The sequence below is a fragment of the Rhinichthys klamathensis genome, unplaced genomic scaffold (assembly GCF_029890125.1).
Source record: "Rhinichthys klamathensis goyatoka isolate OS25496 unplaced genomic scaffold, OSU_Roscu_1.1 h1tg000523l_1, whole genome shotgun sequence".
In the NCBI taxonomy this organism is placed as follows: Eukaryota; Metazoa; Chordata; class Actinopteri; order Cypriniformes; family Leuciscidae; genus Rhinichthys; species Rhinichthys klamathensis.
Window position 1 is genome coordinate 2800921 of NW_026607002.1, and position 24707 is coordinate 2825627.

At 36.9% G+C, this 24707-nt stretch overlaps 1 protein-coding gene and 2 long non-coding RNA genes across 3 annotated transcripts in view; 1 reads left to right on the plus strand and 2 right to left on the minus strand.

Moving 5' to 3' along the window:
* LOC130073060 (gastrula zinc finger protein XlCGF7.1-like) overlaps positions 1-21090 on the plus strand; it is a 296214-nt gene extending 275124 nt beyond the window's left edge. Inside the window, exons 2-3 of the mRNA XM_056238484.1 lie at positions 19926-20042; positions 20205-21090. Coding sequence (XP_056094459.1) covers positions 19926-20042; positions 20205-21022 — 935 coding nt within the window. The 3' untranslated portion in view covers positions 21023-21090. The remainder of the gene's footprint in view (positions 1-19925; positions 20043-20204) is intronic.
* LOC130073104 (uncharacterized) lies at positions 9297-10551 on the minus strand. Its single transcript, XR_008804211.1, has 3 exons — positions 10344-10551; positions 9951-10110; positions 9297-9357 (listed from the first exon to the last, which is right to left on the minus strand). It is a non-coding gene; the product is annotated as an uncharacterized LOC130073104 (long non-coding RNA).
* On the minus strand, positions 12639-13216 carry LOC130073107 (uncharacterized). Its single transcript, XR_008804214.1, has 3 exons — positions 13006-13216; positions 12810-12912; positions 12639-12719 (listed from the first exon to the last, which is right to left on the minus strand). It is a non-coding gene; the product is annotated as an uncharacterized LOC130073107 (long non-coding RNA).
* Positions 21091-24707: the final 3617 nt, after the last annotated feature.

Here is a 24707-nt window from a genome sequence, read left to right on the forward strand (position 1 = left end):
CGTGATTTCTGAAATTGAAAGAGAAAGACCAGGAAAAAGCCCTTCTTCAACTTTCACAGGCTGAAATGGATGATGACGGACAATTGGCCAAAGAGCCTTTAGTGTTTCGCTTCCAAATTAAGGACGATATGGACATTTTTGGAGTCTCAGAATGAATTGCATAATTATGGAGATTTGATTTATTTCAGTTTTTAAGTTAAATGCCTGTATCTCTGAATTGCAAACTATTCCTTTGTCTCTAATTTGCACACATTCACACATTTAATCAATGTCTGATTACAGCAATAAACCCTCATCAATATTCATTCAGCTTCTCTATGAACTAAATTGAAGGATTTGTTTAACAGTGCTGGAAATATAGAGCTCATTTCTGTTAAAAAACGCTTTTACGAACACTGTAAAAAAATTGCTGTAGTTATGCAGCTGTTTGCCAGTAACTTACTGTAGATTTAAATTGATGTATATTTACTGGCAACAGTTTGTTCAAAGTTAAATGAACATTAAACATTAACAAGTCTTTGTCTTTACAGAATAAAACTATAAAATAACAATCTAATGCAAAGCATTCTGGGAACCAGAAATCTTCATCAACCTTTTTCTGTTTTTTTTTTCCTTCAGATTTTGGTTCCCATAATGGTTTGCATGAGGCTGTTATTTTAGTTTTATTCTGTAAAGATAAAGACTTGTTAATGTTTAATGTTCATTTAACTTTGAACAAACTGTTGCCAGTAAATAACATAAATTTAAAACTACAGTAAGTTACTGGCAAGCAGCTGCCAGTAATACTGTAATTTCTACAGATTTTTTTTACAGTGAAGATAAATTAATTTTTTGGTTTGTCATTTTTTAGAGTCGGTTCAAAGAAAGTATTTAAACAAATCTCTGTCTCTCGTGTACCCACATAGCAAAAATTTTCTGGCCCAGCTCCGGCCCACACAATCACTTTTCCCTCGGCCCAAGTACCGCAAAGAATGACGGCACTGAAGTGGCCCAGAACTGGATTGAAGACAAGGGCCACACATGGGCCATAACCGGCCCGAATCTCAGCCAGTTAATCACCCTTAACGGGCCCTGAAGTGGCCCAGAACTGGATTAAAGACAAGGGCCACACATGGGCCATAACTGGCCCAAATCTCAGCCAGTTAATCACCCTTAACTGGCCCTGAACTGGGCCGAAACAGGTTTTATTATTGGTACTAATTCTAAGCCATAAGTTAACCATATCGACACCACCCTTTAACCAGAAAACCCAAAACTGAGCCATAACCCAGCCTAATCTTACCCAAACCATGTGAACCCAATCCTCGGCCCAAGTACCGCAAAGAATGACGGCACTGAAGTGGCCCAGAACTGGATTAAAGACAAGGGCCACACATGGGCCATAACTGGCCCGAATCTCAGCCAGTTAATCACCCTTAACTGGCCCTGAATTGGGCCAAAACATGTTTTATTATTGGTACCAATTCTCAGCCATAAGTTAACCATATCGACACCACCCTTTAACCAGAAACCCCCAAACTGAGCCATAACCCAGCCTAATCCTACCCAAACCATGTGAAGAAATAAGTCACAGAAAAATTCTATATTTTATTCAATTTAGATGTTATTTAACAATAATACCAAAAAAAAATATTACACCTAGAACTGTGTAACAGTGTGAAGGCTATTTTTATTTTGAACATTCAAACAAGTGTAACATCTTATTACAACCTGTAAAAGTGCATATTTCTAAATGTTCAAGCTTACATATTTAGTAATGCACAAGCCAAAAAAGAAATGAAAGGAAAGCTAGAGTTGTGCAACTGTGTAAACGCTATCTGCGCTAACTAAATGGAACTAAATGGAACTAAAAGGAATCTAGTACAGAAATTTGAACAATATAAACTAATTTACTCTAAACAAAGTGCAAATTAAAACAATTTGCACTTTAAACTACACATCAGAATGTGTGTGTGTGGGAGAAAGTGAAGTGGCCTCTTTTCTCCTTAAGCGCTCTCTCCTGCCTCCATCTCGATCTGGAGCAAGCTGAAGCCATCTTTGAACTGTTGTGAAGGGTTGGTCAAAATCCCTTGCCTCTTCAAATACATATATAATCATATATCATTTTGAATGGTTATATACTTCCTTTATAAAAATCAATAATCAAATATATTCATTATCACATAATAATTTTTATATTCTTGTGCCTGTGAAATTATATTTTCTTAAATGCATGGATGCAAGTAACCAGTTTCTTTTAGGTGCATCCCAATCTTACTTTGAGATTGCACGTAGTACACGCAGGACACGAAGGCCACGTAACCCACAAGGCCGTTTGTCTCTTTCTCTGGGATCAGTAGAAAGGTTAGAGGGTCCTAAAGGCAGCGTGGGCACATATGATCCTTCGTTGGACATATGGTCAAGCTATATTGAGCGTTACTATCAAACTTTAATTGTTGTATTAAAATGTATTCTTTCCAGTATATTTCCTTCCTTGGGAGTAAATGCCAGTGATCTGTTTTTCTCCCAAACGAGTGAATGTTTTAGCAGTATGTTTTGGTATACTTAACTGATAATAAGGAGCTCAGACTCTCTTCAGCCTTGATGGGAGCTGTTATTTGCTAGTGTCTGTTATTTGTGTGTGTGCGTATGACATTCTATGTAGGTTCTGGACGGTCGGACCAGACACCCCGGCGCCCTTCTCTAACCTGCGAGGCCACCACAGGCCTAAATCCAATGAGTGGACGACAACTATCTTTACTAATGGCGATAGGCACCCCTATCTCCTCACATGTGTTAAATTGTTTAGGCTTTAATGTTTCTTAGCCAATGAGAATCATTCAACCTGTAAGCAATGACGTAGCTTAGACCTTGGAAATGGTATAACTGCTGTGATCTTTGTAACTGTAAGGGAGGCGGCCTACGAACTCCTGTGTGAGTCTTGAAGCTGACTTCTGCTGATGAAAATGCAAACTATCTTCAGTAAAACTTTTCTTTAATTTTTTATAATTCTGACTCCGGGTCTTCATTCTTCATATCTGGTTCTGGGTCTTTGACTGTATACCCCTTACAGTTATGGTGGAGGATGCGCAGGCAATTATTCTCGGTGACACCCCTGGCAAATCAACAAACAAGGTAGTAAGCTTTTGTTAATTGTTAGGGCTGTCTGACTGGAAGAGATTTTGAAGGAGAGCGGGAGAGCTTCACTCCGATGAGGCGAGTGAAGCTTCACTCCGATGAGGCGAGTGAAGGAGTAAGTTAATTATACTGCTGACAGTATAAGAAGTCGCTGAGAGCGTCGTTAAGGGTAACGGCAGCAGACAGCGCAAGCGAAGCGTGCTCTGTGGGGGCCCCGCTGGGCATTACTGGTGTAGCACCACCCCAGCAGAGCACGTCCCTGGGCTAGAGGTCCAGTGGCACCGTAAACCTGCTCAATCTCTTCCATCTCAGATAGGGGATCCCCGAACTTAGTGAAGTGAATCAGGCAGTTAGGGATACTAACAATAATAGGGTTGTTTGCCAGGGATGCATCAGGAACAATTCCGAGAGAAAAATTTAAAAAGTTGTGACCCAAATTGGCATGGACCAGTATATGTAACTGTGATTTTGGAGTATACTTTGCAGTTTCATCACGCAGAAGCCAAGCTGTGTTGTTCAAAGATCGCCGCCTCCATTTCTGCAATAACTTCAGGTGAGTATGAACCATGATTAAGATATGGCAGAAAAATGTAATAACTTAATCAGTAACCTGAAGAGTCCTGAAACAAATAGTGAGACAGGAGAAGCAAACGCTGTAAGCAGCTGTGCTCTAAAGCCCTCACTTTAAATAAATTTGCAGAAATGAAGTTGAGTAATGAAATGAAGAAAGTAAATGGTAGTCAGGATTTTGATTCTGATTGGAAATTTAAACAACTTGACTGGCTACAAACAAACAAAGAAACAGAGAAATTAAAATGTTTAGCCTCGTATTGCTTACGATGATTACAAGAAGCAAGTGAAAGAAATTCTGGGTCTGGGATAATTTCCCTGGACAAGCGACTAAAGTTAAACAGACACTTTGTGAAAACAACTTAGAATATTTTGCAGCTTATGAAAATTAATGTTCTGCCAATAATAATGATGAAGATTATGATTGGGTTATTATGATTAAATCCGCCACTGGTGGACTGTAAAAGAATACAGAGAACTGCTTAATCAGTGGCTCTGTTTACATTCCTGAATGGGACACACACTGCTTCAAGGGCGTGCTTGTTGGAGCCGTTGAGGCTGACACATGAACCCTTTTGAAGAAAAGATCTATAATACTAATTTTTATAAGTGAATTGATGAATACAGGTTGATGTAAAATTAATGACTCCAACAAATGTGAGTTGCAAAATATATCAAAGTAACTAAAAGGATGATTGTGTTGTAATTCAACATTTTAAAAAGGTTTTAGATGATATAGAGAGACTAATCTCACAGATGATTTACAATAACTGCAAAAGTATCACAAGCAGAGAGTGCTTGCCTCGTCAAACTTAGTGTGTGAATCCTAATTGGAGATTGATAAACTCCAAGAGAAATCTTAAGTCAAATATTAAACTATGGTTGAGAACTTGACAATTAAAATTGAGATTGAGAAATGTGAAACGTTATTGAGAACTAGAATAATTATTTTTATGTAAGAACAAATAAGCAGAAGCAGTACTGGATTAACAGTTGCTAAATGCTGATTAAACAAACAGCTTGAAAAGTTGACCATGAAAGAACTAGAAGCTGATGTTTTGCTTTCAAAAGATAAGTTTGTTATTGGCTGTAATGAAACAGTTTGCTTATCTGAATCTGATGTGTGCTGTGGCTGAAACTGCCAGTGCAACAGACTCAATCTGAGTGGAAATTTGTAATGCCTAAATTTCCTGATGTGTGGGCAAAAGACAAATATAAATAATATGTTTATTTGAAACCGTATGTAATATCTGGCAAAGATGCCTTAAGCTGGGATAGAGTTAAAAGATGGTAGATAAAGTTAGACGTTCAGAGTGCAGTGTACCAGTCCCTCCCTCATTCAATGTCTCTCTCTCAGTCAATGTCAGCTAAAAGCTGTTACCTGAGTCGGTGTCATAAGTGATAATAAGCTATTTGTAGTGACATCTTTGATTAGGTTATTTTAGGACCCGTAACTTCTTTGTCTGATCTTAGTCCCCACCATGAAACGGGGGAGGGGCAGACGGAAAAGTACACTGAATGTACGGTTGTGATCTAAATTCACTGAGTATAATCCAAGTAGCTAGGTTGCTGCTTTTAAGATAGTTAATGGATTTAAGTGATTAAATACTGTTGTTTTTGACCTGTCTCCCTATGTGAACACTATTAGGCAATCGGAATGGCTCTGGTGACTCTTGAACGTGCCTTTCCTAAGCTCTAGAAAACAGCTGAGTTCTGTTAAAGCAAACAGCCTGTGATGGGAAAGAGCGGTCACCAGTGGGCACGAGTGGCTACTCAATGACGGGTAAGACCTTCTATTGGCCAGACAGGGGGCAACCCAAGCCAGAGTGGATCACGTAAAGTCACTGGGCATCTCAAGATGGAGGTGTTTATGTGAGAAAGGTATGAGAGTGGAGCGGATGACTGTGAGGCCAGCAGCATCCTTTATCGTTAGGGCGGATGCGCTGTGAGGAGTTACAGAGAGTCTGACCCCGAAACGTGAGTGTTCCTCTAATACCAATCACCAGAAACCGCATTCATTGTATGGCTTGTTTTTTTTTTATTGTGACAAGCGTCTGCAAATATGCCAGGGGAAAACACCCTGATGGAGATTATAGATAAAGGGCTAACAGGAGTGGGCTTTCAAGAGCCAGCTGAGGCCATGAAGTGATTCCCATTAGTTGTTGTGGAGACAGTAGCAAAACTTTTTATGTACTGGTTTGCCTTATGGGCAAGGAAAATCATAGTGTTGATTTTGAACTAATAGGTCTATGACATAGTTTTAACTCCTGAAGGTCGTTAGACATGGTGGTGGCTAAAGATGAAGACAGCTTTTGTAGATTTGAGAAAAGTCTGGATAACAAGGTGAATGGTCAAAGATTATTGTAACGAATTTAATATTACATTTTATATAAGTTACAGTCTTAGAAATTTATTTATAGTGAGAGAGACTGCTTGAGCAGAGGAAGGGATGGTAACTGTGTCTGTCTTTCCATTATCGGCCTGCTAGAGCAAGCTGAAGCAAAATAATGATAATGAAACAAAACAACCCAGCTGACCTTGTTAAATTCTAATGAATAATGAACAAGACATGCTTTGAAACTGGTTGGGAGACCATGTAAAATTAGGTAGAAGCTACCGGAAAATGGGAAGTTTAAAATCTTATTTAAAATTTAAATCTTTTAGCAATAATATAAAGAAAAATGAACATTGAAAATGAACAGTTAACATATGTGTGTCTAGTATGAGTGCGTGTGATGGTGACAGCACTTTATGTCTTGTATGTATTAGTTTGGGGTACTATTATTTCCTGATTTTGAGGATATTGTGTCATTAACCTCCGGAATTAGTGTTTTATCATTACAGATGGGTTAAGTGAAATGACCAACTTTAGAAAAGTTGATAATTCTAAGTCAATCTGATGAAAAGACAATGCAGAACATGGGACGAGCTTTAATTGGAGTGGTTTTCCAGCTCTGTCTGCTATTGGTAATTATGAATGCTTTTGTCATTTATGATATTGAACTGAATTACTCTCTGGATTAGTATTTTATATAAATTGGAATTGTAAAGAAGATTGCCGTCCATTCTGGGGTAAAACTCTTGTCTAAATTCAACTGAGGGTCTAAATTTAAATAGACAACTAGGTGGGATCATAAGGATAAACGTAAAAAAAAAAAAATATATATATATATAGACTTGACGGCAGAGAGACAAAGTGACACATTGGCTAAGTCACTATCCAAATTATCCAGAGTGAGCTCCCTCATTTTTTATTGAAAGGCCGGAGGGCGAACAAAGAAGGAGTGAATATAACTTCTAAAAAGAAAAGGTTTTATTTCTCAATCCCTTCAATGTATGTATGACATTAGATGTCTAAGAAAACTACAATTTAATAAAGGTAAAAAGAGAAAGCAGCTATATGGCTGTGGGCTGGGATCTGAGTAACATAATATTTTGGTTTCTGTAAAACTGTAAAGATAAGTGGAACTGAGACAAATACTGTGAGAAGTAGTTATAATGAAAAATAAAGTTGAAGTTAATGATAAGAAAACAAGAGTATTGAAGAATTAATAAAATACCATGATTCCCCTAACGAGGGAACTTTAAGTGTCACTAGGCTGACAGTGGTGAGAGACTCGGATGCAGAAGGAACTGGCATGTAGGGCAAGATGGAAGAAATATAGTAGAAGAAAATGTATGTTATGAAAATACAATTTCTGATAGGATTTATGGAAGTCAAATTAAGTTTAAATGGTATGAAAAAGGTTAGGGTTAGACATTGTATGATTGACAGGGATTCAAGTGATATAAGGATAAGGAATGAACAAAAGCTTTATTAAGCAGAATGGGGAACGATCCTATATTTTAGTGGTAAAATAATGACTGAAATGATGATGTGAATTTGTTTTATTTCATTTCTATTTTTTGAAACAAACAAAAAAGGGTATAAGATGTTATACAATTAAAATGGTACATGCTAGGTGACTGTAAACTGAAGGATGATTTCAGTAAAGACTTAAAGGGCTTACATCGATTATTATGGGTCTTAATTATTAATATTTTATTGTTTGTTGTTTATTTTTAGTTAGACAACCATTCTGTTTTGAACCTAAAGGGTCTATAAAAGGGGTAGTGAAAATAATGGATTAACCATCCAACTTTGTTTATAATAAAAGGATTTGGAAATCATAATTTTATAAAAAAAATAAAAAAACTAGTGCATATATTCTGGTATTCATGATTATAGACAATGTCTTTATTTAGGATCTGAGTAGTGACTGTGGATCTAGCCCATGCTAGGAATACAGCAATAGTGCTTGCTTATTTAGCCTGGCTTCCAAAGAAAAAATATGTACTTGTTTCGTAATCAGTTATGTGTTTTATAAAAATTTTAACCTGACTGATAAACTGAGGAAGAATGACATTGATGTCCTGTTGTGAGTGGAAGGTGGGAGAGCCTCTTAATGGGGACTGGAATTTTTAGTATCCAGCATGTCCGTGACGAGGTGAAGAGACAAGTGTGACCCGTCAGGGGAGCATGCGTCACCACTCCTCCCTTCCGTAGTGACCTCACTGGTTAGACCAGACGTGGCGGTATTGGACCCCACATTGGTCTAAAACGGGGGACTGAAGGGTTGGTCAAAATCCCTTGCCTCTTCAAATACATATATAATCATATATCATTTTGAATGGTTATATACTTCCTTTATAAAAATCAATAATCAAATATATTCATTATCACATAATAATTTTTATATTCTTGTGCCTGTGAAATTATATTTTCTTAAATGCATGGATGCAAGTAACCAGTTTCTTTTAGGTGCATCCCAATCTTACTTTGAGATTGCACGTAGTACACGCAGGACACGAAGGCCACGTAACCCACAAGGCCGTTTGTCTCTTTCTCTGGGATCAGTAGAAAGGTTAGAGGGTCCTAAAGGCAGCGTGGGCACATATGATCCTTCGTTGGACATATGGTCAAGCTATATTGAGCGTTACTATCAAACTTTAATTGTTGTATTAAAATGTATTCTTTCCAGTATATTTCCTTCCTTGGGAGTAAATGCCAGTGATCTGTTTTTCTCCCAAACGAGTGAATGTTTTAGCAGTATGTTTTGGTATACTTAACTGATAATAAGGAGCTCAGACTCTCTTCAGCCTTGATGGGAGCTGTTATTTGCTAGTGTCTGTTATTTGTGTGTGTGCGTATGACATTCTATGTAGGTTCTGGACGGTCGGACCAGACACCCCGGCGCCCTTCTCTAACCTGCGAGGCCACCACAGGCCTAAATCCAATGAGTGGACGACAACTATCTTTACTAATGGCGATAGGCACCCCTATCTCCTCACATGTGTTAAATTGTTTAGGCTTTAATGTTTCTTAGCCAATGAGAATCATTCAACCTGTAAGCAATGACGTAGCTTAGACCTTGGAAATGGTATAACTGCTGTGATCTTTGTAACTGTAAGGGAGGCGGCCTACGAACTCCTGTGTGAGTCTTGAAGCTGACTTCTGCTGATGAAAATGCAAACTATCTTCAGTAAAACTTTTCTTTAATTTTTTATAATTCTGACTCCGGGTCTTCATTCTTCATATCTGGTTCTGGGTCTTTGACTGTATACCCCTTACAGTTGATTCTACCTCTTGCTCAGTGGCATGCTGTGTGAGGCAATTTTTTCTCAAAGCAGCTAAAAAACAAAATACTAAATTAATAATACAAAATTAACATACATATAGAAACATTCATCCACCTACTGTACATAAATGTAGGTAACAAATTAAAAAAAGGTTGCTTTAGTTACATTTTATACAGGAGATGATTGCTTATGTGGCACTATTGATTGACTAACTGGCCTGTCAGACTTTGACAACATTATTTTGACAAACAAGACCATTTTAGCAAACAAAAACCTTAAAAAATATTTATATATGGAAACTGTGGTGTAAAAAGTAACCAATGAACGGTTGAAGTACTGATAATGTAACTCATTCAAAGCATAACATCTTATTTTCACCAAAAAAAAAAAAAAAAAAAATTTAATACTCTTAAACAGTTGTTTACTTATTGCATTGGTCAATTTAAACTAACATGACCTCCTACAAATATCAAATGCATGTATTAGTAGCATTATTTATTTGCAATTGTATGCACAAATGAACATGTAAAACGTATATTATGATAGAGTTATGATAACAGTTGTAAAAAATTGAAGTACTGGGCATACAAAAAAAATGTTTTAGACTGTACAATTTAAAAAAATGAATTAGACAACAGACTTACCAAGAACAATGTTTCGTAACTGCAAGCTTTTAAAGCTGATCTTCCCATTAACACCACGCATATTTATATTCTTGGCCAGGGAGTTTGTGATTGTTGCAGTCATAATTCTCCAAACTCCATCTCTGGTGTCTGTCCCACCTTTCATTGCCAACAGGCTAATCTGTGAATTAACATTTTATTTAATTAATTATTCAAATAAAATGGCAATTATCAACTAAAGGGATAGTTCAACCAAAAATGTAAATTCTGCCATCATTTCCTCACCTCCACTTGTTCCATGCCTGTATGAGTTTCTTTCTTCTGTTGAACACAGCAGATTTTTTTTTTTTTTTTTATGTTGTAAAAGGATTAGTTCACCTCATCAAAATGAAAATTTCCTAATAATCTACTCACCCCAATGCCATTCAAGATATCCATGACTTTCTTTCCTCAGTGAAAGAGAAAGTACGTTTTTGTAGGAAAACATTTTGGGATTTTTTTTCCACAGACTGGACTTCAATGGTTACCATAATTTTGCGGTCAGAAAGAATCGATGCAGTTTCAAAGGTATTTGAAGAGCTTCAACGGGCTGGTGAACGATCCCAGCTGAGGATTAGGGGCTTATCTTCTGAAACGATCGGCCATAAAAAAAAAAATGTATTATACACTTTATAAGCACAATTATTCGTCTTGAGTCGGCATACCAAGCACCAGGAACTACATCATCACTGAAAGGTCACGCTCGAAGTCCCAGCGGAAGTGCCCAGATGGAAGTACCGTTTGTAAACAGTGGGGCGTCGAGCGTGACTTTTAAGTGATGAGGTCGTTCCTGGTGCTTGGTAAAATGGCTATAGACGAATAATTGCGCTTATAAAGTATATATATATATATATATTGTTTCAAATGACCGATGGTTTCGGTAGATAAGCCCCTAATGCTCAGCTGGGATCGTTCACTAGCCCATTGAAACTCTTCAAAGACCTTTGAAACTGCATCGATTCTGACCGCAACATGATGGTAACTATGAGGTCCAGTATGTGGAGAAAAATCTAGAAAAGTTTTCCAACAAAAAACATAATTTCTCTTCCACTGAGGAAAGAAAGACATGGATATCTTGGATGGCATTGGGGTGATTAAATTATTAGGAAATTTTCAATTTGAGGTGAACTAATCCTTTAACCAGACAGTAGATGGTAACCACTGGCTTTTTTTTTTTAACCAATGTTACTTTGGACTGTCTGGTTACCAACATTCCTCCAAATGTCTTCTTTGTGTTCATAAAAAGAAACCAACTCATCCAAGCGTAAGTTGTAAATTTTCACTTTTGTTTGAACTTCCTTTATAAAACAACAACAACAAAAATAATATAATATAATACTATATATATATATATATTAGTAAGCAAAACATATATATATCTTGAATATAACTGGCTTACCAATTGCTTCTGAAAGTCAGGAGATTTTCTCAATCTCTCCTCCAAGTTTTGCAGAGACTGAAGATCAGCTACTGGCAGTAGGTTTGCCTCAAGGCCTATGTCTTCTTCACTGACAGATTTTAGACCCTGAACTGTCCTATAGATTATCTTCATTTGGTCCATCATGATCTCTTGATTTGTGAGAATGTTACGCAGGAGGGCTGAAACAAAAGCAAGAAACTGAAATAAACCCCCTAAGTCCATATGGTACACAATATGTAAAAGTGGCACACGATAGTACACATTTCCAAATAAACAAATACTTACAAGTATCAAGAACAGCTTGATGTCTTAATAGTCCTTGTGGCTGGTGGTAAACATTCTCTCTCTGATGCCGATCAGGGGAAGTGCAGCTTCTTTGCAGTGGGTCAGGGGGAAAGTGACTCTGAAAATGGTCAGGGAGAGTATAATCTCTCTCAAACAAGTCAGGAGAAATACAGCTTCTCTGAAGCAGGTCAGGGGAAGTGTTGCTTTGAAACGGGTCAGCATTTGCATGGTTTCTTTGAAGTGGGTCAGGGGAAGTGTGGACTTTCTGAAACGGCTCAGCAGTTGAGTGGCTTCTCTGAAGCGGATCAGGGGAAATGCGGCCTCTCTGAAATGAGTCTGAAGTTTTGTGGCCTCTTCGAAGTGGATCAGAGGAAGTCTGGACCTTCTGAAACGGCTCAGCAGTTGCACTATTTCTCTGTCGTGAATCAGGGGAAGCGTGGCATCTCTGAAGCAGGTCAGGTGGAGTGCAATCATTGTCAGACAAGTTGGGAGAAGTACAGCTTGTGTGGAATCTCTGAAGCTGGTTAGGAGCAGTGCGGCTCCTCTCAAGTGGATCAGCAGTTGTGTGGTTTCTTCGAGACTGGTCAGAATGTGTGTGGGTCCTCTTAGGTACAATAGAAGTATGATGACTTTGGGAATTTGGAGGGATATTTGGTAAACTATGTAGGGGTTTGAAGAAAGTTAGAACAGAGCATTTTAGGCATTTTCACAAGTTAAGTTAAATTAATCAATTACCTTACTCAAAATAACAACTTATACTGCTTACAATTTTGTTGGCTTAGATTTGGCCAACACAGACTTCTGAGTAGAACCAGTCTTCTGCATCCTTTGGGAGTCAGAAAAAACTGAGTGAAAGATCTTCGGAGGTCTAGGCAGTTCTTCTTTTCTGTTCAGAGAAAGAGAAATAAGCTATATGTTCTGTAAGAAATAAGTAAACCAAAAGAATAAAATTTATGGAAACTTACCTTTTCTTTCCATTATCTTTTGACTGATCAACACTGATTTCTTCATCCTCATCTTCTCCAGGAAAAAGTAGGTTCTTTGGCCTAAAGAATCACTTTGTTACTTGCATATCTGCCACATTTTACAATACACTGACTAAATATAATCATAAATTACAAATAAAGACAACCTACATTCTTCTTCGTTTGGGTTTAATTGGGGAATCCTCCCCATCTGTTGCAAGGTCTGTGTGTTCGACAGCTTCAGGTAGTTTTAATCTTGCCTCACTGTAACTCTCTACAAAAGATTACAATAATTATATATTATATATATATATATGGCCAACGTATCCGAAACATCTCAACACACAATCTATAAAGTAATACTTACTCGATGTAAATATAATTCTGACCCTGTGTGGAGTCCATCCTTCCCCAGGTTGCTCCTTATTTTTTGTGGCTTTTACAACATCCACTTTATTTGGTGGCCACATACATTCATTTTCTTTGACCCAGTTGGAAGGCACCACTTCTACTTCATTCGTTTTTTCAAAAATCACAATGTGATACATTGTCTAAACAAAATAAAATGGTAATTTAGTCATTTGTATGCCTTTTCGAAATAATCTGTAGGAACACTTTTGAGTGGATAATGTGAGAAGAGAGACTATTTTTGCGAACTGTAATTGCACACAACATTTACCGCAGATACAAAGAAAGCAACAAAATATAAACTGCAGATTTAATGGACCCATAAACAACTGCATGCTACCAAAAAATGTTTAAGTATAATGTAAATCAATAGCTGCCGTGTGGTTTGTTTAAATGCAGCAAAGGTATGACAACAAACTTGTCATGAAATGGCAGTCTGACATATTTTTGCACACTCTCCACTCTCTGAAAATGTTTCACTGTCAAAGACAAGTTAGAAACCATGAAGATGTCCAACTCTGTAGAGTCAAAAGGGTATTTAAAGAATGATTCCTTGCATCTGTAGTCCCTACCGACAAAATATTCCACTCCCCTATCAACAATAATATTTTCAACCAACACAAACTTGTTCTTTATTTTGATGCAGGAATCTCTATTTGTAGTTTTGATCACTGCACCATCAATGGACAACACTTTAAACTGTTTTGCTTCTCCCGTGAAAAATTGTGGTACTGGCCCTTCAGTATGTTCCGATTTATAATCTTTGGATGTCTGTGCATTAAGATTACAGTTGGAGCTGGCTTCATCAATTTCAGACAACCTGCGGATCACTTGCGTCAAAGGATTTCGTGGGCCTCTAACCAATTTTTTAAGATGACCCAAGAAATTCTCAAATGGAAAAGATGAAAATAAATCCAAATTACCATGGATTTTTACATCTTCACAAAGATGGACCAAACCATGAAAATTGTAAACTAAAAATTCTTGTCCATAAAGCTGACCAAAATGTTCAACAAAAGATACCAAAAGAGAATTGGCCAGATTGTTCATCGTCAAGCAATATTTTGAACTCAGTAATATGTGTACGCCAATTGACAAAAGCATGAAATTGTCATATATTTGAGACTTTAACACATCCTTCAGTACAACAGGTCCAGTGTACAGCAGGAACTGACGAAATTCTGAGGCCTTCCACCTACTTTTTTCAGCCAGTGTACGTGGTCTTCTATTGAACTCAGAAGGAATGTAATCCCTCAATGAAAGTAGTCTCTCTGAAATCAAGGAAGCTTGACTGCTTGACATACGACAACGCAGGGGTCCAGGAGGACCCATCCACAAATCAAGCAGACGCCTCATAACCCCTAAGCATACTAAGTGCATGTAATCATAAGGGAAGCTGGCAACCATGTCAATATTAAGGTCAGCTAAAGGTGAGTGTTCATGGTGGTGTTCTACATCTGTATTTTGTCTAAAGCATTCGTCTGTTCTACGCCTTGCACTTAAATCAGGAAATGTCATTCGATGTCCTATACGGACACCAATTTGGTGACACTTGTCACATCCATGGTATGCACAGTGTGATTTCACTCCTTTGACAAAGGCTCGGGCTGGGGTGTCACATACAACAGAGCAGATGTTCAAAAAGAACCTCTTTCCCTGAAAAACAAACCCACTGCTCAGTGACTTTAATTCACTCACCAGATGTTGCAAATACTCTGGCAAAGACTTTGGTTTGGTGTTGCCACAAAAAAGACCAATCAGCACTGGTTTCTCACTGTACCCCTGCAACATACCAAGAATGGGCCAAAACTGAGTACTACTGCTTTTGAACAGGGGTAGGCCATCAAAATTCAGCTGTAATTTAAATAAGTGTCTATCTGGGACAACAGACCACATCTTATTCAACAGTCCATGAAACGAGCTTAGTATTCCAAAGTAGTGAAACATTCCACCTGATAGAGTTTCTATTTTGTATGCTGTTTTTGTTTTAAGTAATGTTCGCCCATCTTTTGGCAGAGAGGGATGGTGAACTTGTAAAATGCAGAGCAGGGCTGATAACGCAATCAGGGGAATGCTAAACTCAGTGGCCCAGTCAGCAAGAGAATCCTTCAAGTCATCAATAGTGTCACTGCATGCATCACTATGATCCATTTCCTCCTCATCAGACAGAAACCTATCCTTTGGAATCTGTTCATTCCCAATATCTCTGCTGCCCTGAAACTCCTCCTCAAACCATACAGAAGTTTCATCATTGAAGCTCTCTGCATAATTTATTTCAAACTCTTGCCTGCTACACTCACTATCTATTGTCTGTATTAGTTCATCAACTTTTTTTAATGCCCTTCTTCTCACATTGCTCCTCTCATTGTAACTCCAATTACCAGCCATACCAACAGTCTGTCAAGTTTTCTTGCCCAAGCACAGTCCTGTAAAAAAAGAAAAAAAGATTAACATTGAATATGTCAACTATTCCAGATTTACCAATATAGGATACTAATGTAGCTCTAAAACTCATTGTTATTAATAATTTTGTTAGATCATGGAAAGTAAGTGCTTTTAGGCCAGAGTTTCCCATCTTTTTAAGTAACTTTAATTTCATTGTTTTTATCAATCAATTTATATCCGCATCTAAATATTTTATATTTAATTATTTTAACCATAATTATTACATTCCCTTTAATTTCATAGGATAATATTAGCCACTTGTATGGTTGTTCTCCTGGTTCAGTGTTTTTTTTTTTGGTGATGTGATCAACTCTTTATTGTCTTTAGAAATAAAATAACATCCACTCAAACAAACAGACAGGGAAGGGGGAGCAACAGACATATCATCAATAATTAAACAATATGAAAGGAGAGAAAAAAAAGAAAATTTTATATAGTCCAATATGTTGGAAGAAAAACATTGCCATCCATCAATGGTACGTTACTAGGTTTAGCTCCTGGTTCAGTTTTTCCATAAGTGGCCAATTGTTTATTGCATTCCTAGATGTGACCTCTAAACATTACCCAGGTTGAGAACTATTGTTTTAGACAACAAAAAAAAGTATGTGATCAATTTCATTCTTTCAATGTATATATTTTAATAGTACAGTATATTTATTTTTCTCTCAATCGCCTACAAATATGGCACACATGGGAATGAGATGTCTAGCAATACATGACTAGCAAAAAGAAATAAGCAGGCCTCTGTGATCACAAATAAAAAAAACATGGAGCATGTCCTTTTCATGTTAAACAATGATTAACTTAATCCAGATTTGATTCAACATGACTGATGTAAAATGCTAAAAAAAAAAAAAAAAAAAAAATAGCTGTCTTATTGTTTTAAGAATGTTTAGCTAAAACAAAAGTAATAATCTTTAAGTCAAAGATTAGATTTAGATATCATACAATCTCATTATACAACCATTGAATCACTTTCAGCTATATAAGTCAATTGCGGTTGCTGAATTTGCTGTGATTTTCCTATCATTTTAACAGCATTAACGTTAACTGTTACATTGTTCCGCCTCGGACATTCCGCAGGCCGGTCTATCGCACCCCGTTCGCGTCTGTATTGACATTCTCATGTTCAGGGGCAGCTGGATCAGCTACCATATAGGCAAAAGTTCACTTCAATAAAGAAAAAAGTGGCATCCGAGTTTGAAATCAGGTATTAAAAAAAGCGCCAAAAAGAGAGTGAACTTCACTTACCTGAACAGCGGTTGTCTGAGATATCTTCTTCAACCTTCAGCGGGAGAAATTTCAACCGACGCATCACGTGAACCTCATTCACCAACCAGAAAAGCTGCTGTTACCGTGGAGATCGCGCCAAAAAAACAAAACAATAGTTGACTGCAGTTGTTTGAAATAAACTGTTATTTAGAAAAAAATATAGATATTAAGTTTTTAACATGATTTTGTGGTGCTTAAAATAAAAAGTATGGAAAACGTAGACTTTCATGTGGATTAGTTACAAATTTATAAAAACAAATTAAAATAAATAACAATACTTTAAAAAACTAAATTATCATGTTAGTAAATGTATATTTTTTTAATGATTACTAAATTTTGTGAACATTGCTGAAAACTAAATACTATTAGGGCGGGGGGGGGGGGGGGCATGATAATCTTGCCTTGAAAATATAGTAGCAGGCTTATAATTGTCCAGTACACAAAGTATGGCCCATAATCGCTACACTGATCTGGGCCACTTACCTCCCATGCACAATCGGCCCAAATGTTGTGTGCCGTCATACGTGCCATCATTGCCACACTTGGCCCACAGTTGGCTGACATGATCTGGGCCACACACCTCCCATCCACAATCGGCCCAAATGTTGTCTGCCGTCATGCACGCAGTGCCATCATTGCCACACTTGGCCCACAGTTGGCTGACATGATGCATGCCAGTGCCGGCAACACGCCAGCAGTGCCATGATGAGGCCACATTTGGGCCAAGTCTGTTTGCTATGTGGGTAAAACATTCTGGGAACAATTAACCTAACATCGTATCATTATTTCACACATCCTTTTTTAAAGTTTAGCTGTCTGTGTTGTGTTTGTTTCATGTCTCTATGTTTGTGTTGTGTGTCAGCACATGGCTCTGTCTTTGTTTGTGTTTTCCATGTCCTGCTCTTGTTCCGCCTCCTTGTTTCCCGTTACCGCGCCCCCTTGTTTAGTCCTTGTCTAGTCCTCGTTTCCTTGATTGTTTTCACCTGATCCTCATGTGCTGTTCCCATTATATTGTGCTCATTTACCTCATGTCTTTGCTGGTTCAGTGTGTGTTATTGCTTAGCTTGTCAGTGCAACAGTTAGTGTTTCTGTCAGGTCTAGGTTTTAGTATTTTCTTTGTTCCTGATTTTTTAGTCTAGTCAAATCCTAGTCTTTATTTTGCTCTAGTTCTTCCAGGCTTTATTTTGGTTCACCTCTTGTTTTTGCTTTTGTTAACTAATCTTTTATTTATATTCTCTTTAGCTTGTCTTCATGCTTGCTTGCAGTCTTGGTTTATTTCTTTTTTTTACTAGTTCCAGTTATTCATTTGTATAACTTTATTTTATTTTTCCCTTGCTATTGCTCCAGTTATATTTAGTTTCTTATTCTTTTCTGGTGTTCTAGTTCTTGCCGTTTTATTTAGCTCTTGTTTTTGTTATCTCTTGTTGTCTTGTGTTGGCTCCTGTCTGCTGGTTCCTTCTGCCTGGCAGTTAGACTGGTCTAGGGTCTGTGTCCAGCAAGTGTCTCTGCTTCATGATTCCTTTGCCCTGTCTTCACCACAACATCTGCCTGGCCTGGTCACGTCCTAAGCAGTTCTTTGACCTGTCGTCCTCTGGACTTGGTTGCTGCAGTCTGTTACACCCCGTCTAGGGGGAAAGGGGCAACATGAAAGAGTCAACGAAGAGCGAGGAATTGGAACAAACAGTTATTTATTTTTCTTAATTTGGGACTTGAGATTCAGGAGCTGACCAAGCCAAAATAACAAACAAAACAACCTTAAATTTAAACCTCTTTCCTAAACCTTAACCCAAAAGAAAAAAAAATGAAGATACAATCAATAAACCTATCTCCCTAACCAAAAACAGAGATTAAACAGTTTACAATAAAGAAAATGGGGTCGAGCTCCCTACTTTCCCAAAAATCAATCAGTATTTACAATATGTACAACCAGGCAAACAAACTGAAAAGGGCAGTCCAAATCAGTGTCGGTAAACAGGCAAAGGGTCAAATATACCAATGAGGATATTCAGATACAAACAGCTTTCAAAACAAATAAACCAACAGTACTCACAGTCTCAATACTCTTAACACTCAAATCACAAACTCTCTCTCTGCTCAAAACACAATATCTCCTGACTTCCTGTAAAGGAAGTGATGTCTCTTTTTAAAACAAGCTGCACCAATCAGGATCGAGCAGCAATCATCGTGCAGGAACCAATCAGATGGGCGTTCCAATCATCCTGCAGGAACCAATCAGATGACGTTCCTAAACAGACACACTGAGAGACTTTCAAAACAACAGAGATAACAAAATACAAACCATAGGGTCGTAACAAGTCACCCACAGCTGTCCTGTCGTTGTGTCCTGTTGACTCTTCTGTTTGGGCTGTTCCTGCCTCACCCTTTCTTGTATGGTTTTCTGTTAATAAATATCAATCCCTTGCTCATTCTGCGTCTGGGTCTCCCCTGAATCCTGACAAATAAACCCTCATCAATATTCATTCAGCTTTTCTATTAACTTAATTGAAGAATTGATAGTTTAACAGTCCTTGAAATATAGAGCTCATTTCTGATAATAACACTGCTTTTGAGAAGATAACTTCATTATTTGTTTTCCTGTCGGTTTAAAGAAAGTATTAAAACATTCTGGGAAGAATTATCCTAACATATCATTATTTCACACATCCTTGTTTAAAGATTAGTTCATATTGTTATATTAAATTTTGAATTGAACTTTAAACTGTTATATTATGAAATATGTGCAAACTAGTTTCGATTAATTGTCAAGTTTGACGTTCTATTGATATACAATATAATCACAATCTTTTCTGTTCTAACTGAGCTTATTTCCATCATTGGTTTGCATTATGTATGATTGTGGATTTAAATGTGTGCACATATATGTTATTAATAGTTTTTCAATACTTTTATTTCTTTTTCATTTAAACTTAAAAGACATGATTTTTTTGTTTCATATATTGTGTTCTGATGAAAAAAATGGAATTATTTCTAAACGACTATTTGAGCAAAACATTTGCACCTGGATAATCTCGAGTGATTGTAAGTGTGATGATCATCTGCTAAATGAGCAACAACGACCACAATTCACTCCTTCAGTCAGTGAAGCTCCCACAGCCGTTCATGAGAGTTTAAATGCTGGGGAATATTCCCATCTTCCCACAGGAGAAGAAGCAAGCAGGAGGAATTACTCCAGGAGAAACTACGGACATACGATTGTAAAGATGGAGATTAAGGAAGAACCCTGCAGAATAAAAGATGAAGATACAGAGGAACAAATAGGTTGGTGTTTTCCTTCATTCTCTTTAATGACTGTTGAGGGACATTATGATGAAAACTGAAAAAAATGATTGCATTTTTGCTTATTTATTATTTATACTAATACATGTATTTTCATTTTTCAATCTTTATTTGAATTTTGAAAATTTCATTTGTTGATTTTAGACCCGATGGAAGTGAATAAAGACAAACAACATCAGTTTCAAAATCCACAGCATTTCAAAAATGAAGATGGAAACACAGTCATTCAACAGACCGAAAAGTGTTTCCCACAAAAACGAGCTGGAAAAACTGGAGAAGGATCTTTCACCTGCTCTGAGTGTGGAAAGACTTGCACACAAAAATCAGGCCTTAAGAAACACATGATGATTCACACTGGAGAAAAACCGTTCACATGCTCTCAGTGTGGAAAGAGTTTCAGTCATAAAGGCTATCTCGGTGTTCATCTGCGCCGTCACTCTGTAGTGAGATCATTCAGCTGTGATCAGTGTGATAAAACATTTGTTGTGGAATCAAACTTAAGAAGACACCTTAAGGTTCATACTGGTGTGAAGCCTCACTTTTGTTCTTTTTGTGGAAAGAGTTTTTCACGACTACAAGCTTTAAAAGAGCATGAGAGTATTCATACTGGTGTGAGACCTCATGTGTGCTTTGACTGTGGGAAGACCTTCACTTCATCCAGCAACTTAAGAAAACACCATAGAGTTCACACTGGAGAGAAACCGTACAAGTGTTCACACTGTGGAAAGAGATTTGCTCAGTCAGGACACCTGAAAGATCATGAGAGAGTTCATACTGGAAAGAAACCGTACAAGTGCTCACACTGTGAAAAGAGATTTGCTTATTTAGGAAACCTGAAAGATCATGAGAGAGTTCATACTGGAGAGAAGCCGTACGAGTGCTCTTCATGTGGAAAGAGTTTCACCCGATCCTCTACTCTATGGTATCATGAGAAAAAGCATTGCCTGAAGTCGTCTAAGTGAGCAAAGTTCACATTCACATCCATGATTTACAAATATTGTACTTACAAATAAATTGACATTCAGATTGTTTTAATTAAATCTAAGGGTTAAATTAGTAGTGAAGTTTAAATCTGGTAATGGTTTGGTGTTGCCCTTCTCTTTTCTCAACCGCTGTAACATGATTTATAATGATATGATTCAACTTTACTGAACTTCTAACACTTGTTTTGCATTAAAAGATTTCTAAAGGTTTTCTGGTGAACTGGTGATATTTTTTTTGTTTGTTTTTTTTGTTTAATGTCTAATCCGGGTTAGTCTTTTGCAAAGTCACACTGTAAATACATCAAATCTGCTCGACACACCCTCACAGTTCGAACCTCTTAGAAATAACATGTACGAATAATACAAAAATAATAAAATCACAATGTAAACTCTTTCTCTACAAGATTCAAATGGATAAACATGATAAATAACTAACGTGCTTACAAGATCACAAGCAGGTATTACTGATAATTATGGAAGTAAAATAATGCCAAATGTTTTTGAAACAAAAAGCCTGTTGAATTGTACTAGGCCTACTTGAAAAAAAATATATGCATTGCATTAACCCTGCTTGTATTTTAATGCATTGTATTTTTAGGGCTTGCATTTTTCTCCATTGGGTCATCTGATGGAGTTTTAGGACACCATCGGGTCACTTGATGGAGTTTTTCGGTTCCTTGCCACTGTTGCCTTTGGCTTGCTCAGTTGGGGATATTCAAATTAAATGACCCATCATACCACTGATCAGCTCTACCAAACTTGGATGTCTTTTCCCAGTAATAAACAAACACTGTTAAGTTGTTTTGATTGATACTGTGAAGCAGCTTTGATACAATCTGTATTGTGAAAAGCGCTATATAAATATATTTGACTTGACTTGACATTTTTATAGGCTGAAATTTAGCATGGTTGAATATTTAAGCTGTGAATATTTAAATTCCAAACATTTCAAACACATTTTCATTAGTAAAATTTCAATAATCCATATTCACCTTTCATATTTCACTTCCAAAATATTCAAACTGTTTAAAAATACAACCTATAATATTCAACAGGCGGGTTTCGGTCCATTTTATTTCGCTTTGCAAATTCGCTTCCACAAATTCAGTGGTTCAAATTCGACAGTAAATTCAACGTTGACATCCAGGAGCTGCAGGAAAAGCAGTAGATTACAGAGCATAATCTCCATCTGCTGTTAGTCGACCTCACCAGCAGGGGGTGCAAGCGTGTGTTGTTGACGAAGACCAGAGCAACAGTTAGAGAAAGCCATTCATTCATAAAAACTCATTTACAACAATTGAGCATGCAATACGTTTTTTGTGACGATTATCTGGGTCAGTATATATGCAGAAAAGATGATAAAGGCACAAAAGCTGTTTTTATGTTTCATTCATTGTTACTTTCCCTGTGTAGCCTTACATGTTATCAGCTTTTTCTACCATGAACGGGATTATAATCGGTTTCCCTCAATACCTCATCATACTCAAAGATTCCCCTTCCGTCAGGACAAAACGCTTAACGTAGCTTAATGGACTACAGTGATATAAAAGACCAAACTCGCACCTTATTGGGGAAGTATGTATTGTACATTTACTGCATTAGATTAACCCTCTGGGGACCAAGGTGTTTTTGGGGTCCTTGAGATGTTTTGACATGCTCTGACATTTTTGCTTTTTTCAGTTGCTTATAAACATATTAATGGCACAGGTGAAATTACACTCTATTTAGCACAAACAGGGCTACCATAATGTGTGAGCAACATGTATGTACATGTTTGTATTTTTGAGAGAATATTGTTTATGCGTGGTTATTGAAAAAACTAAAAAATAAAGTTTTTGAAATAAGGACACAAAAAACATACTAAATATGTGTCCACAAGACTTTTGACTAATGTACGTTGTCGCCTAGAGTTTTTGCTTCAAAATGATCTGAAAATCATCCTTCCTAATCATTCACATAAAACAATAGATTGTTTTAAATTGTGAAAAACATTTTTTTGTTTGCCAAGGCAATATGCGGATGGGCGGAACGGGCCAACCCCTATCATGAATAATTAAGTGGTTCTCAGACAGTGACCCTGCATAATAATGAGCCTTTCATTCAGGGGTGTCACACAAGAAAGAATGCAAGGACAATATATATATAAATTGTCATTGCATTCTTTCTTGTATATATATATAGCCTACACATATATATATATATATATATATATATACACACACACACACACACACACATATATATATATATACAAACAATCAAAATATAAATGAAAGCCAAAACCACATTTTTAGACATACCTGGAAACAAATCCTGGTCAAATGCTATATGGGCCATTCTACAGAATTGGCTCAAAGTTACAGTTGGAAACATCTTGAAAAGAAAATAGTCTTTTCCCATAAATGTGTTATAAAGTATTATTTTTTTAAAGTAGACCAATACAATAAAAATAAACCAGTCGCATTTCAAAGTCGCTCGCGAAATGACCGCCAGGTGGCGCAAAGGGACATTTATCAAAACGTAAGTGGGGCTAATGTCAATTAACAGTAAGGATGAAATTCTACTAGTTATGGTAATTTACAAATAAGCCTACAACAAACATTTATTTTTAAACAAATATTTTTAAATATGCAACATGCACGTTTAAACAACAAACAATACAATCTGAACCAGCGCTTCCTGTATTGAAACATGCAGCGCGTTTCAGTTACGATCCTGGTTCCAGTGGCCTTAATACATTCACGGCTTTTTAAAATGTCACAAAGCGTTTTGAGATGGTTTTGAATGAAATTTTAAAGTTTATAATTAGGGTATTTTGGCACACCACGCCGAGTGGCTATGCATTATTCTAAAATCTGGCTTTATTCTGGCATGTTGAATTAGAGTTTGACAAACGCGGCGGCGCGTTCATTTGAATTTATTTTTCTCATAACAGCTAAAAGAACTTACTGCGTAATTGTTGGTCATACAGATAAGATATCATCTTTTAAAACTGTAAAAGGTCTACTTTTATTCATGTAGGCTAAAGTAGGCCTACACTCACAGGCTAACGACAAAACGTTTTCTCGCTCATGTGAGAAACAAACGTTTGGGCATTTTTTAGTGAGAAAATTCATAGCCGAGCGGTAGAACTTACGGTTCGATCATCAAGATGACACGGGTTCAAATCCCGAACAAACATGGTCTACTGTAAATTTTATATTTATTAATGCAGAGAGATTTGTCTAGCTCTAAAACTCTGTTACACCATACAGTTTTTTGCTTATATTTATAAAATAAAATTACCATGCATTTCCATTTTACACTAAGGAACAATAGTATCCAACAGAACGACTTTGCATCTGTACCAATCGTACGAGGCTACCAATCGTAATTTCAAAAGCAGTTCTGTAAAAAAAGTAATTTTATATATATAGCCTATATATATATATTTTTTTTATTAGGCCTATTATTATTATTTTTTGATTCCCTACAGTGAGTTTTTAAAAACATGGTTTTAAGTAAAGTGTGATTTGCCAGGGGGGACGGGGATTTCCTTCTGGTCTAAACATCCCTGCTTCTGCTGAATTATTTGAATCCCCCACCCCTCCCTCCACAGTAATCAATGCAATAGGCTACTTCACCAATAGACCATATCAAATATAAAATAGAGATATGCAACAAG